The sequence below is a fragment of the Gobio gobio genome (genome assembly GCF_949357685.1).
Source record: "Gobio gobio genome assembly, chromosome: 15".
NCBI lineage: Eukaryota > Metazoa > Chordata > Actinopteri > Cypriniformes > Gobionidae > Gobio > Gobio gobio.
Window position 1 is genome coordinate 36,707,814 of NC_137108.1, and position 16,946 is coordinate 36,724,759.

Genomic DNA, 16,946 nt, shown 5'->3' on the forward strand with positions numbered 1-16,946 from the left:
AGTTTTTTATTTTTTTCAATCTTTTTTTTTATTTTTTACATTTTTATTTGTATATATATTTATATATAAACAACAAATATCTTCATAGATTAAACAATAATTTATAAAAATGCACATATGTATATATGCAGTTTTATAAATAATTCTTTATATATCTTTATATATCCCCATATATACAGTCAAACCAAAAATTATTCAGACACCATATACACTTTTTTTACTAGTGGGTGCAGTACACTATAGTTAATTTATTTAAGTTTGGATAGCAAAATAAAGTAAACTGTGACATATTATACCCATAAATTCTTCATACAGTGACTATCGGTAAAATTGATACAAATTTGGGACCAAAATTATTCAGACACTTTGACCTGACCATGACCAAGCTCACCTTATTCAGATACACAAATACCATTACTAATTTCTAAAAGATAGGCTATTCCAACACAGTGAATTTTAATATTGCAGCATCTGTACATGATAATGGATGACAAATGACATTTCATGTCAAGTCAGTCCAGTCACTGTCTGAGTCGTGTGCCAGTAGTTGCTCTTTTTTCTTTTTCGCCCTCAATTCCCTGAAGTTAGCGATCCAAAAGGTGATGACAGCCTCCCTGGTTGCAGTATATCAGGCGAAGGACAGAGGTGGCTTTTCTGTTACAAAGCTCATTTATTGTCATAGATTGGACATGTAGGGACACAGAGACTCCCAGAGCTCTGATTACTCTGGGAACAAAAGCGAATAGATCCGTCTGTGTGGCCTTCTTCTTCTCAGACTCTGCGCCAAGATCTCTACAGCACAGCGTAATTCGACCAGCCAGAGCACGTGTTTATCAAACAAAAGATGCAGTTCTGCCCTGGTGTCTTGGCTGATGTAAAGACAAGGGTGTTAAAAACAACGACATGATGTACTTTTTGTTTTTTTGTTGTTGTCCTTTTTTCTTTTTGAATAGCATGCTTTACATTCTTGCCCTGCAGCAAAGCTACGAGACTCTTTAATCTGTGCGTCTCATCGGTTCAGTCTGAGTGTGTATTACATTTGTTGCAAACTATGGTTTAGCAGTTTGAACGCATGTGAACACATTGATCGTTGGTGCTCATACAGGCACATGAAAACATGTTTTGTCAAGAAAAACCAAAGACGCTTTAATATATTATAGGCCAGATTTACTAAACATGGCAAATTAGCGCGAGAACACAATTCCAAAATAGCACCAATGGGAGTGGAAAGTTCAGCGCGTGATCTACTGATAACATGTAAATTAAAGAACACAGACGCAGCCGATCATTTCCATAATGACCAACGCAATCTACCAGTTAGCGTCTGGTTTAAGACATGCTTTTTTGGGCGGTAAATAATGGTGCGAACACCAGTAAATTGACGAGCGCAAACCTTAGTAAATCACCTTGCATTATTAATTTAAATACTCTCCTCCCATAAATGTTGCATCTGAAATGGAAACTCCTGCATATGCATATGCAATAAAGTCAGCTGCAAAAATAACTCTGTCGACTCAGCACAAATTTTTCACTGTGTGTCTATAGTAAATCCTGACAGCACTTTTTTACGCCAAATGAGCTTTTTCTTTGGCGCAAGCTGTTAGTAAATCTGGCCCTATGTGTTTTTTTAGACAGGTAAGCAACTGTTTAGATACATTTATCGACATAAAACTAATCATTGTTATATAGCTCAACACAGTCTTATAGTTTAAATCTCGTTTTCTTGATTTACTGTGAGTACCATGTTTTACCACGCCTAATATCGATCTAGATTACTGCAGTGTGCAACAAGCAGGGTCAGGAAGGTTACTTTTAATGTATATTAATTATATGTATGTATATATATATATATATATATATATATATATATATATATATATATATATATATATATATATATATATATATATATATATATATATATATATATATATATATATATATATATATATATATATATATATATATATATATATATAGTTATATATATGTAGTTAATAGCTTCTGAAGAGAGGTGCTAAATAAAAAAATATGATCTTTATTTAAACAAAATAAGAACAATTTACACATCATCCTGTTCAAAAGTTTTCACCCCCTGCTCTTAATGCATTGTGTTTCACGGAAGCTTGTTTCCGCCACTAAATATAAAAATAAAAACGTTTTTTTTTTTCTCACAATTGTGAGTTTGCATCTTACAATTCTGACTTTTTTTCTCAGAATTGAGAGATTAAAAGCTCGCAATTGCATGTTATAAAGTCAGAATTGTGAGATAATAGTCGCAATTACCTAAACAAATGACTTAACATGAAACATGAAAACAGTAGTGGATCATCCAGGTAATGACAGACAGTTAAGTTTCAAGGGTATGTACATTTTTGAATGTGGCAATTTGCTAATACAGGACAATACTAAATAAAAGTAACATGCAATTTTAATGATCCCAGATGCCTCTTATTTTGTTAAAATTATTACAATTTTGCATATTCTGCAACGGGTATAAAACTTGTGAGCAGAAATGTAGCTTAGAGTGCTTTTGCAGACTGTCAGAGTCTGAGAATCACCCAAAACTGCAATTTGATTACCACCCATTTAAAATGTAACTGTAATGAAATTTTGTATTTTAAATACGTAACTAAGTTACATGTATTTAGTTACTCCCCAACCCTGGCAACAAGTGTCTATAGCCGCCGAGCGAACACACAGACTAGCATTATAACATAACTTTCAACACACGCAAATGTATCTAATATGATAAAACAGCGCTGCATTGCCCCACGCATGACCGGAAAAAGCAGAAGCGGTCGTCTGCGGCATAATAAAAGCTCTATGTTCATGTCTTGCTGCCATGTGCTCTTGTTTTTGTTTTGTTTACTGTGAGCACATGGTTGTCATGTCTTTGTGCCATGTGCTCACATGTTTATTGTGTAACCCTGCCCTTCTTGTTATCTGATTATTGGTTAATTTGCCCCACCTGTCCTCCCCCATTACCTGCCTTGTTTGCTCCCTATTTGTTCTACTTGTGTTTGCAGTCCTGTGCCAGATCGTTTTCAAAAGTTCCCTGTCGTGTGTTGCCCTGCCTTGTTGTCCTGTTTTCTCCCTCAGGGTAGTTTTTGTTTGTATTTTTTATTAAATAAAAGTCCATAAATTCTGCATTATTGAGTCCTCGCCTCATCCCTTCACCCAACCCTGACATAAAGGATCAGAACTTGGCCAGCTGGAAAAAAAATCTTACTGATCCCTGCATAATTTCTCCCATGATTTCCTGTTATTTCTCTATTATAATTAAGCAATAAAGTATGAAGGTCGAGCCTATTGTGCATGTAATTAGGCTAAAGGAGTGTTGCTTGACGCCTATATTCACAATAAATTACAACCTCAATTTGTTGCATACAGGTTTTCAAAGTTGCAGAAAGGTCAAAAAATACTTAATCACAATCATCGACCTGGGAGTGATAATGATGGTGATTATGGTTGTTGGAGTGATGTGTGTGTATTTTCTCGGCATGAGATAAAGAAAGCGTGAGAGATCAGGAAAAGTGGGCTGAGTCTTCAGGGGTTCAAAGGGAGATGGGGAAGGACTCATTTGTTGGGAAGGAATGTAGTTGAGGAGACAGGCTGGTTAACTGGAGATGGTCTAATTAGGGGGGTGTGATGGTGAGAACCTTCACAAAACCCAGAGAGGTCAGAGATTAAAGCCCAAGCCGTCAAGCCGTATCTCTTTGTGATGTGCCAAATTTTCTCTTTCAAATCTTTTATTAAAAGTATGCTTACCTGTAGACTGGTAAACGTTACAAACCTTCCTCTAAAGATCTACAAACAGGTGCCCTAACCTACCTGAGTGGAACCAGCATCCAGCTTCACATGTTTATGGATAGCTGCAATCTGAGATCCATTGCCTGTCTGGCAATCAGGCCTCTGAAGAAGCTTTTAAGAAGCGCCATAAATTAGACAGCTCCCAGTAGCTCTTTTTAATTATGCAGGCCATAGCGCATCGCCCTGTTGGTGTGGCTCATGTAATTTTGTTCTGCCTGACGTGCTATTTGCAGAGTCACAGCTTGATGACATGCTGGCACATTGCCCTTGATATGCTGTGGCAAGGCGGGGCGTGGGAGGATCGGTGCAGCGGTATTGCCTCCTTCACAGAGTGTCTTCCCTCTTTCTCTTCCACCCAACTCTGATGTTAACACAGGAGAACTTCATCATGTGCCAGACTAGGTTATTTCGCTTAGGCTGTTTGTCCACCAAAGCGTTTTTTTTTTCCCGGCAGCTAGCGTATGTTTCCTATTGTTTTCAATGGGAGAGCCACGTTTTTAAAATGCCTGGAGCGTAAGCTGACCGTCTATTTCACGATGAAACGCTGACTTTTTTACTGGTGTTCAACCGTTGTTGTTTAACTTTGGGTAAAACGCAGAGCTCATCACTGTCGCTTTTTACCCATCCGTCCAATCACAGTGGAGGAGGGGCAGGACAAATATAACACCGACCAACCGCAACATTCTTCTTGTACAACGTCAACAAATGACAACAAGGAGCATAATGACGGAAGAAAAATATTTAAAACAAGAGCCAGAGCAAATACTTCACATTGTATCGCCATTTTTATATAGAAACAATACAGAAACAAGTCTGTGAAATGAGATACTAGTTATAATTCTGCGGGTATATTAAAGCGCCTCAACGCTGCCAAAATGCTCTTAAGAGTTTTCAGGAGAGCGACTAGCATTTTCAGCTGCCTAAAAACACTTTGGTAGACATGCAGCCTTAGGCCTAGACTACGACATTTTAAGATTTTATGCTAATGATGATTGTATGCTAAGGTCTTGCTGAAAATGTGGTACCCACTTTATATTAGGTGGCCTTAACTATTATGTACTAACATTTAAATTAATCATTTGATACAATGCACTTATTGTGTACATACCTGTACTTGTTTTAAAAAATTACCTGCATGTAATTACATCTGTAATTAATTTTTTACATTTATAATTACACTGTTGACACTTCCATTACACCTAACCCAACCCTTGAACTATCCCATACCACCACACTCAATATGCACCTCAATATCAGCAAAAGTTTTTTTGCAATACAATATGAACACAGTAAGTACACTGTACTTAAGTAGTTAAGGCCACCTAATATAAAGTCAGAATTTGTTTAAAATTCATCCTGATTATAATTTTATGCTAAGCTCCTTCTAAAGTAATTGGTAAGATTTTATGATACATATGAATTTATGACTGTATGTTAAATCATTCTTAAAATTGTTCTCAGATTGTATGCTAATAATGATTTGATTAAATTCTTGTTTAAACTTGCTAATAATGATTTTATGCTAAAAGTGTGCCGCCACTTGCTCCGTCAAGAGAGCGAATGAGAGCCAAACTTTCCTTCTAACTCTGTGCTCTTGGATGCTGAGATGTTCTGCTTTCCTTTCTTCTGTGAAGGGGTCATGGTGAGGTAATTCCTCATTCTGGATGTCGTCACATCTTTGGAGTTCTATGCAGCCCTAAAAACTCTCACACACCACACTCCCTGGCTCAACATGCATGTCAGTGGATGTTGCACTGGAATATATCACTCCCCTGTAAAGAAAAGCTTCACAGGGCATCAAAATGCCTTTCCCCAACCATTCAGTCTTCTCCAGATGAGGAGGTTTTGTCTGCTGTCCCGACTGACGCCTGTCTTTATTGTTTCTTCACAGGGTGTAGGATAGATAACTGTGAGGCCTGCTTTAGCAAAGACTTCTGCACAAAGTGCAAGCCTGGTTTTTACTTGCACAAGGGCCATTGCTTCGAAAAGTGTCCGGAGGGCTTTGCTCCACTGGAGGACAGCATGGAGTGTGGAGGTAAGTAAATCATTTTATGCAGGCTTACTGGGAAATCCAGATAAACCTGGTAGCTGTTCTGGAACATGATTACTGGTGTGTAACTACTATGAGATGCTCATTAGCTGTTCCAAGATAGTCATGAGCATCAGCTAGACCATCTTAGTCCAGCAACCAACTGGTCAAACCAATTTAAGTTGGTCAATCTGGCTTCTGGGACATAGTGGCTGGTCAATCAGCAAATGATTAGCTTGTACCATAAAATGACCAGCCTGGAACAGTTAATGACCTTTTACAACCAGCTAGAACCAAGCACTATATTCCAAAAACACTTCCAATTTAAGCCATATTTTTATCACAGATATTGTCTAATATCCAACGCTTCAGTCCACCAAAGTGGAATGAAAAAGAATAATCTGAATAAAGATATTGTTCATTAGTTATACTATTACTGCATTGTATCTCATCATATCCAAACCTTCATAGCCATTATCATTGGTTTTCATTTTCATCTAGTTCTCTAAATAACAGTTTTCTTTCTCCAAACAGAGGGTTGTGAGGTGGGCCAGTGGAGTGAGTGGGGCACCTGCACCAGAAGAAACAAAACCTGTGGTTTCAAGTGGGGTCTGGAAACCCGAACACGGCATATTGTGAAGAAGCCACCAAAGGACACAATACCATGTCCAACCATCGCCGAGTCCAGGAGATGCAAAATGGCTATGCGGCATTGCAGGAGAGGTGAGTTGTGTGTGTGTGTGTGTGTGATTGGACCATGTGGATCTAGACCTGCTCATGCCTTCAACACAAGCCCTTGTTTAAGATACAAAATCATGAATTCCTTCTGTAAATCATCAATTTCATTAGATTTTCAAACCGTCTCTGCTCGAAGAAGGTAGTGTAACTGTGGCCTTTTTGACTGCATCTCACCTGTTTTATCTTGAGCTCTGTATTTTTGGATCGAAAAGTCGGCCGCCCAACCTCAATCCCTCTATTTGGGTTTTCAGTGTCGACTGGCATTTTCATTCATGATTTATTAGTATTTTTCCATGCTCACTTTAGCCAGCTCGCCTTAGGTTTTTTTCTCTCTCTTTTCTTGAGAGCGTATGTGTTCTCTCACTTATTCTCCTCTCCTCCCAGTGGAATTCCTTAAAGTATGAAGTGCAGGTTTCCTCAATGGTACTCTGTTTCCTTTCTCTATAAGAGAGTTATTTGCGGTAGGTGGTGCATGTATTTTACCACTAAAACGAGAAGTCAAATCGGAGGGAAAATATTTTTTGAGTAAATAGAGCCAAGGAAACATATTTTATAAAGTGTTTAGTTTAGAAGAGATGGGCCAAGTTTACTCGTGGAAATAATTGCCGTATTCAGGAGGGCTTATCAGGAAAACTCGCGATGATAATTAATCGAGACGTTTCCTCGCCGCTTTTTTTCATCCTGCTCACCTGAACAAACTTAAATCTTTTGCGGTCACTGACTTATGATACTGTCACACCGAGTACACATGTAATTTCAATTTTCGGAGGTCAGCAAAGGACAACACATTCACATTGAGAACGTTTTTGACTGATTATGGAAAGGTTAATTGTCAACCCAGAGACCTGAGGCAATACGAAGCTGAACTTTCTCAGTTTCCATTGTTTATTTAGGTACCTCAGTCTCGTACTGTATCTAAATTTCCATAAAGTCCACCTTAGTATCAGGTCACAGCCACTGACATTTTGCTCCATGAGCTATTCGTTTTGAGAAGCGTATCGCTAAAGCCCGAATCCATTCATCTTCATTTAAATCATTTGGAAGAAATAAAAAATGGTCTACTTTTGTACGTATGCACTCTGACAGCTGCTTTAGAGACGTGCTGATTGAGTAAATATGTTTCTGACATGTCACATGGCCCTTTCCCATTTCAGTGGTTGTAAGGTGCAGAGCGAAGGTTGGAAATAGTGATTTTCTGGCATTTCTTTCTTCTGTACCCTACGTTGGCTCTCTCCACAGGAATTTTTCCCTCCCTAATTCGGCTCCTCCTGACCTTTTCCAAAAGTATTTTATAGTCGTCTTTAATTAAAAACTGGCATTGTGATGCATGGTTCCTGGTCTCGATGATCTCATCTGAGGTCAGTGATTAGGAGCCATTGTTAAAGTCTTAATTGAACACGAACATAGAGTGGAGCGACTCCATTTTTACATTTAGAAACCGATATCCATGTACCGAGCTTATGGAAAAATCCTACATGGTAATATGGTCAGTATGAGTCACTAACAGAGTGGACCTCTGAGATGGACTATAACTGTAAGGAAATACTTATACAACATTTGAACTTACCAAGAAATGTTCAAAAGCAAGATGTCACATTGTCAATCGGTTAGTAATGATACTAACACAATACTTTATTTTGATACATATATCACTAAATACGATGCAAGTGAGTCAGATGTTTATGAAGTAACCACTCTGATCATTTTAATAAAGGATTCAATAATCAGTTCAATAAAGGTTTTGTCAGACTGATTCAAAGCAAAGTATTTTAATGAAAAGAACCACATCTTAAGAGTGATTAGTTTGGGAATCAGACTACTCTGGGCATGCTGTACAGAACCAATTACAACAAAAAAATAAAAAATAATAATTTGTTCATTAATCAGGCTACACTTAGTCATGCTGTATGTTTTTGATAAAAAAGCACTAGCTCAAGAATCATTTGTCTGTGAATTGAACTACACTGGTTGTGCATTATGCATTTGATTCATAAGAGTTATTTGTTAGTGAATCAGGCTACACTGACCACACTGTATGTTTTTGATTCACTAAAAAGAACCAGTTCAAAAAAGTTGTTCACGAATCGGGCTACACTGTGCGCAACGCTTTGCTACGGTTTCCGGGTTGAACGACATGTTTTCTGGAAACGGTGTGCAACAGGGTTTGAGATACGTTTTCTCTTGTTTGGTGGGTGTGTCAAAAATGTCAGCCCAATCAGCAGTAACATGTGTATAAAACATTAAAGTGACAGCTCGCACAGTGGGTCCAAGTAAAGTGGTTTACAAATGTGTCCGCTGCAGCTCAGTATATGCAACAATTGAAGATATTAGAAGACATGTTTGTATTTTCATCCTGAAATGCGAGGCAAATGTTAGATCACAATAATTAGGAACCAGTTTCAGTTTCAAATCCCTTCACTCGATTGGGATTCTTGGGGAATGTAACATTGAGCATATTTTGCTGTATTAAATGCGTATTTTTCCGAAAATTCTTCAAAAAGAGCACAAAGAATTGCCTTCTCAGTTGCCATAGTTGCAACTTGTGCGTCATCAGAACAGGGAGTTCAACGCACCGCCGTTTCCGTTTAAAAAAAGGTTTTGCAACGTTTTGTCGGGGCTGAACGCAGCCCTGATGTTCAGGAGGTGTTCTAATAGAGAAATATTGATACAATCTGATTACTCAGAACCAAACTGGACAAGTGCAAATGCATCTGGTTGTCTACATATGTATTTTTTACTGCTCCCAAAATGGTAAAAAAAGTTAGCCAGAAATGGCAGCACTACTGCAACACACAGAGGAGTAGCTGTGTGAAACTGAAAATTCGGCTTTGCATCCTAAAGTTCAACACACACTTATCTTCATTAAAAGTAGTGAGACTTTATCTCACCAGTGCTCATATTGCAGTCTTTGATCTTAAAATTAGCTGATGATAAATAAAATACAGCCCATCTTTGACGTGAACACCGGTAAATTTGCATATATAGCGTGGGAATTGAAGGATCGTATTTATATTGGTTTGCTGTAGACACATTTATGTGGCCAAGTGTAAATTGAACAGTTTTAACAAATTGGATCGCTATACGATCAGTAAAAACGCATGAAGTGACCAGGTGTAAATAGGCCCTTTAGATATTCTGCCAGGACCAGGAAGTAGCTAAAGCCTCTGGATAAGAATATGGGCGCTTGGTCTGGAGTCTTAATTAAACGAGAGGCCAGGATAACATAGCCCCCGACTGACCTCTTACATTACACTGGATTCCAAGGACTTTACGAATAAGTCCCTGAATGCTACCTAATACGACAGCTTTGCTCTGCAATATAACAAATTACTTTGTGAGACATAAATAGGATTACAGCCAGACTATAAACATGTACGCATGTGTAAGTTTATGTATGCCCTGCTGCCGGGCAAATTGCTCTACATAAGAAGAAAAACGAGGTAAAAGGTGACTGTAGGGGAGTGCGCTATAATACGACCCTGTTACCATAATGCACATAACATTAGACACTAGACACCCGCTTGTGGAAATAGGTATAAGATTACGTAACAGCAGACCTTGCAGATTGCTATGGATTAGACAAAGGCAGGGAATATGAGAAGGTAAATAACATCAGAGGAATTCTACATGTGAATGTATTTCTGGCATTGTTTATCTGATCATCCAGCTTCCGTTTCTTTGAGCTTAAATGTCGCTGGACATCATTTACAGACCCTAGCTTGAACTTGACGCTCAAGCGACTTAAGAAAAGATGAAAACATCTGGACACCATTCGTTTAAACCACTCACATGCACCAGTGCAACTGTAAGTAGTACGCCCTTTTTTCTATAGATATTTACAATTACTTTAGATTGGGGGTTAGCACATGGATTCCGATATCTTAGATCAGTTTCAGGCCTTAATCATATGTGGAAATAAATCTGATATGAATCAAATGCGTGCATGTGCGTCTACCATGTAAGCGGACAGATCAGATATTCCCGTAAATGCGAGTCGTACGTCATTGAAAAAGTCATGGTGGCGAATGACGTCAACTCAGATGGACACCGACCGTGATCACATGACTCTTTTTAATGCCGCAATGGAGGACAAAGGCTCAACCCAATGTTTTGCTGACCTTTAAAGGGGGTGCGGAAAGCACCACCTTGTATTATTGTCTCGTCGTTGCAAATCTGTTTTTTAACTTCATTTTTGGCCTTTCCGGGTCAGTACTTCCTTAAGCTTTTCCGGTCAGTACATCTACCTTGGGTTGTTTCGACAAGTGAATAGTGTATAGTGCAGATATCGGATTTGGGTCACTTTTAAAAGAAGATGCAAGCTGGTTGTCAAAAAAATCGGATATAGTCAACAAATCGGAATTGGGCATCAAGACCTGCAGTGTAAACAAAAAAAAAGTAACTTTGCATGTACATGCCAACTTATTCTACTAACCATAACAATTGAATAATGAAAAATTGAAAAATTAATTGTTAATTCATGATACCTAATTTATTAAAGGGTACATAACACAGTTTCTGCCAATCTCATGTTAATCTTGAGTACCTATAGAGTAGTATTGCATCCTTCATATCTCTGTAGAGTCTTTAGTTTTATCATATTTATAAAAGACAGATATGCTGTACCGATTCTTTCCGAAAAAAAAACTGAACTCGTGGACACATGTAGTGGGCGGAGCTGAAGAGTCACGAGCACACACACACACACACACACACAATGCATCATGGAATTATCCCTGGATAACTTTCTATATTCACTAAATACATTCATATTGTTTACATTATATGCACATACCGATCGCCAACAAAACACAGACATTTGATGCAGTTTAACTCATCGCCTGCGGTGTCGACTCGTGACCGGACACACTTGCACAACTTCGTTGCTGCTCCAGAAAAACAAACTGCGTACGCACTCATCCGGGAGAAGTGCCCATACAAGGAATTCCGCCCTTTATGAAGTCATACAGGGCCATACTCCGAAAAAAAAACTTTCCGAAACTTATTCTAATCCTGAAGGAGTGTATTTGGCACAGAAATACTCCACCATCTGTCCAACTTGTTTTTTTTATTTATTATTTTGGCCAGGTTTAGCATGAGAATCCAACTCTATTATACTCTATTATCTCTATTAACTCAGTATCTATTTCATGCATTCTGACTTATTTACAATTTAAAATGAATAAATCTGATCATTGGAGATATAGTGTAATCCCTTTCACAAACAAATGACTCTTAAACTCACACGTTGGTTTGAATGAATCAGATAAAATAAACTTTGAATTAATGTCTTGCTGACTATTGTCCAATATCACCATCATTCGTTTTCTATTTAGGATCTGGGAGTCGGTTGCCGGGCCGACGCTCTCCCAGCAGGCTAGACGGCCTCTTTCTGGCAGCGCGATGGGACTCAGGGTGGTGTATAGAGTGGGCTGTAAACACAATTTATTAATAGTCGCCCGGCTGTTCGCGAAAATGAAATGCCTGCTGAGCTCCAGCTTTCACCTAACCAAGCCCCTGTCATCAAATCAACTGACTGACCAGCCACACTAGAGAGAGAGGGCAAAGACAATAGTGTGTGAGAGAGAGAGAGAGAGAGAGAGAGAGAGAGAGAGAGAGAGAGAGAGAGAGAGAGAGAGAGAGAGAGAGAGAGAGAGAGCAAATGACAGTTCTGTCATGAAAGTGTAGAGTGATATTCCAGCAGGGAGCGTCTGTCAGTAGAACTGCTGTTCTGTGGATAGATTTTCCTTCCTGCAGCAAAGGTTTTCCACAAAGGTTGTTAGCCCTCTGCCTTTCTGCAACCAACAAGCTACAGATTGTATTAAATGTTGTGTAAACAACTCAGACTGTTATTGCCGCCAATCATCTCCCTAATCCTAGTAGTAATTCCCTTACATTGTATTTGGTGTGACTGAGGTTCAGACACAAACACGACATTGAGACTTATTGGATAATTTTTCTGTTTGTAGGAAAGCAGCTTTCAGGTTCTCAGACAGCTAGAAATGGTGAATTGAATGGCATATTGGTACATACATAACCACGTCGGTGCCACTTATGAGTGGCTCTATCGGGAAAAAATGTTACTTCAGGAACATCCAAGACTCCTTGGTGCAATGATATGAATGCTCATCTTCTCGTAACGATTTTGTGGTTTCTAGATTCTATAGCTCAGGGCCAAAGAGCCTTACATGGTGCAATTGATTTTCCATTTTTGAAACAGGAGAAACATAGTTTTTCCTATATGCCCTGATATCTGCGACAGCTCCTTGTCCTTCTTGGGTTGCTCATGATCCTTTCTCGCTCTTACATGTAACATTTAGACACTTTGGCTTCTTGCAAGAGATGTAAGCTATTCAGAATTGAATTGAGAATGCCTTTTAATTTCGAACAAAATTAATACATTTGATTTGAACTGAGATAGCAAACTGGTAGCAAACAATTGCAATTTGAACTTGGAGTTTGATGTTTTTTCTGTGGAAACACAGGAAGATATTTTAAAAAAGTGTTTTTTGTCCTTACAAGGAAAGTCAATGGGGTCCAATTTTGTTTTGTACTTGAGGCCTGCGGGACAAGTTTTGAATCGCTGAATGCGGGTGCGGGAGGAAGCAGGAGAAAAAAATGACTTGCTGGACTATTTAATAAAATAAAAGTACTCCATTTTATTTTGTTTTAAGGTACAGAATGTTATATGTTAATGTCTACAGTATATTTGTCAAAAATGAGCATTTTTGACGCTGAAATTCTTCAAAATATGATATTTTATGTTCAAAGTCATACAGGTTTGGGACGCACATGTTTTCACAGGTTTTGGGTGAACTATCCTTTTAATTTCACTTTGATTGATATTTGCAATTAGTCTCTTAATGTTGTTACAATTTAAATGTTGCACCACAGGGCCATAAAGGAACAGTTTTTCACCCCCTCTGTATACATATACTGTATATGGCTGGTGTGACAATAAGCTGTCTTTAATGTAATACTCCCTTTAGAAGTTGTGGGGATATCAGTGGCTGCAGTGGCGCTATTTGCCTTTCCGTCTTCGGATGAGGATGGAGCTCCACCCACCCCCCCTAAATCCTCTGCTTGTCAGTCCAGGCCAGTCTGGGAGCCAGATGGAGACTATGGTAAAGTGATGCCCACAGAGGAGTAATTGCCTTTAATCTGTTATTGAGGGAAGCAGGATGAGACCCGCAGCAAGGCATGCCCCTCTGTGCCACAGAGAAAACACTGGCGGAGTTTCGTTTTAATGTGTGCGCGGCTTTGTGTGGCACTGGTGTGTTTATGGTTAGTTAGCGGACTGATTTCGGGGGCTTGGCAGGATAACCTTGTCCTCCGAGCATTTTAATTACGCTCTATGATCTGACTTAAGGGCTGTGTTTAGTTTGGAAAACCAAAATCCAAATCCATATTTGAACGTCTTTTGAGTGTCAAACATTCCTGCTACAGATGCGAGCGTCCACAGACAACTAATTCACTTCTTATGCGAGTCTCTTACGCTAGCCCTGTGCCGAGCGTCCCTCCAAAACAAATAGCGGACGCCTCTCGCCGCTGCTGCCGAGAGTGTGTTTGCACTTATTTATTTAATAACTGTCAGGCTGCCTTGCGCTTCCCACTAAAACTTGGGCCTCTCGCAGGAGAAAGTGATCCGCAGATGACGACTCCCGATGAGATCCTGACTCGGTGTTGAAATTCAGGAATGATAAATGGTGTATTACGTCTGGGTAATATTGCGGGCTATCATTGGATAGAGCAGGAGCACAGCGTGCGCTGCTTTCCCAGGGCAAGTGGAGCCCACTAATTGGCTGCCGTGTTGGGTGATTATCCGTGCCTTGCGCCCAGGTCTGTTGTGACTGGTGTGCCAATGGACTAATCTTTCTTTAATTAGCTGACTCCGCAGGACTGACATGGAAGCAGGGGGCCGCTGTTTCACAGCCAACACGCTATTCTGGATTCACACAATAGATCCCATACTTTTCCCTGCTACATCTATAACCCTTTGGTTTTCTTTTAAAGTTTGTATTGCGGCACTGCTAATGTTATTGGCTCTGTATGATTAATCACTTGCTTGTATGTCGATTTGGATAAAAGTGTCTGCAAAACGTAAATGTCCATTTAAAGCCCGACTGAAGATGAGGCATCGGAGATTGAACATCTGGTCTAAGGTCAACAGTGAATGTTGTTTGTCAATAGTTATTGATCCTTAATGATTCTTATTGAATTATTCATAAGAAGTCATTGAGATATTGATATCCCAGTACACTGATTGCCGTTTTCGTGATTTTCAGTTGGCTTTTCTAAAGGTGCCTGATTGCAAGAAATTACTTTTTCTTTGTTTAATCTGAAATCAATGCTTTGTCTATTTTTAACTGACCTAAAGCAACTTGAACTAGGATTTTACATCTTACTAATTAAGTGACAATTTTTATATGGAAGCCCTTTTTCATCAAAATATAAAGGTAACTTTTATTGTAATTGCTACTTCATGACTTCATTTTGACTTGTGAATTTAAATCTCAAAATGAATCTTTATATTATTATTCCGACAATCTTTCTCACAATCGCAAATTCAGATGTTATATCTATAACAATTTCAACTTTATTGCTCATAATTCTGACATTATGGGCCTTATCATACACCCAGTGCAATGCGACGCCAGGCAAGTGTTTTTTGTTAGTTTCAGCCTGACGCAGTTATAATTTTTTTATGTCTAGCGCCACTTTGTTTAAATAGCAAATGCACTCGGGCCCATCTGTTTGCCCATGGGCGTGCTGGTCTGAAAACGAGGTGTGTTCAGGCGCATTGTTGGCGCGTTGCTATTTTGAGCCGACTGAAAACAAACAGTATTTTTTGTGTTATTTAAAGGGCGTGTTAGTAATATGCACCTATAGGCAGGTGCACAATGCGCGTACACTCTGCTTATTACACACACAGGGATGTGCAGCGGCACACAAACATTTTTAGATATTAAAAATAAGGATTCCTCTCTGGAGAAGTGCTCAGTCTTTCCGCTTGCAAATTTTGCCATGTAAATAGCGAATCTGCCATGGTGCAAGCGCAACTGGCTTTTAAAGGGAATGGGAGATGAGACTCTGATTGGTTTATTGCACATTACGGCCAAAATGCACCCATGACTCATTAAGGTACAACCCTTTTAGACCATGTGCCTGGCGCTTCAACCATTTTTTCCGTTGTTAAAACTAGCAAAAGTGGATTCGGACATGCCCTAAGTGCACCTGTGCCATGTGCTAAAATAGGGCCCTATATCTCATAATTGTATTGCTCATAATTGTGAGATCATATCTCGCAGTTTGACTTCATATCTCACAATGTGACTTCATTTCTTATTTTAAAGTTTATCTCCCAATAAACTTTTTTATTTTTACTCAAGTACAAAAGGGATTCCATACTTTTGTTGATCTTGAAGCTCTGAAGTTTTGGAGACTAAGTAATGATCAAATCAATCATCTGTCTATAGCTTTGCTAACAAGGCACATGTGCAGCTTGCTAACTATTGAGCTTCATGATGAGTCTCAGTCTCACTTCAGAATTTGCTGGATGTTTAGCACTGTGTTTACATAGAAAGGTACCCTCTAACTTGAAAGTCACTTTGATTGCCCCCTTGATAGCAGAAGATTGTAGCTTTTTGACAATTAGAAACAATTATATTCCCTACTGGAGAGACCAAGTCATTCAAGTCAGATCCCATGTAAAAGTCATAGCTGTCAGTCAGGGAGTACATTAGTTCAGGCTCACCTTCTGTATAATTTGTGTGACACCCTCTGCCTAAATGTGATCTCTGAAGAGTTCTGCCAGTGCTAAATCTTCCACAAAGAGCGAAAATCATTACCAGTAGTCCTGGACCGTCTTTTTCACTTTTTTTCTTCTTCACAGTTACATTCCTTGTAGGGGGGGAGGGGAGTCTCTGATTAACTCCCCACAAAGTGCCCTGCTCCCTGACCAAAATAAATATGGCCCCTGTTATTCTGTCAGCAACTGTCTTCAATATTTGAAACACCCCATGAGCCCGCCGGCTTTTATATGGAGAATCCGTCGTCATTCCACAGGCATGAACCATACACGTGGAGTCCTGTGAAAGAGTGGGGTGAGGGGGTTCTATCTGTCTGTCTATCTATCTAGTCTGTCTGTCTAATTTGCCTGCTTTTGTTTTCTTCTTTATTCTTTTATTTATTTAAAATCATGTTAATTCTTGATATTTCAGTCAGGGGTCTGAGGACTCTCAGAGCTCCACAAAGGGGGTCTGTGAAGAATTTGAGAGATAATTTTAAGATATTAAATATATTTGACAATGATTTTTGGGTGGTCAGAAATCGGGAGATTAATTGTGATTATTTCATTCTATTGACGGTC

The 16,946-nt window shown here is 39.0% G+C and overlaps 1 protein-coding gene across 1 annotated transcript in view; it reads left to right on the top strand.

The window, feature by feature from the left end:
• The window catches only part of rspo2 (R-spondin 2), a 79,287-nt gene that overhangs the window by 44,896 nt on the left and 17,445 nt on the right, over nt 1-16,946 (top strand). Inside the window, exons 3-4 of the mRNA XM_079837247.1 lie at nt 5,705-5,848; nt 6,377-6,565. Coding sequence (XP_079693373.1) covers nt 5,705-5,848; nt 6,377-6,565 — 333 coding nt within the window. The remainder of the gene's footprint in view (nt 1-5,704; nt 5,849-6,376; nt 6,566-16,946) is intronic.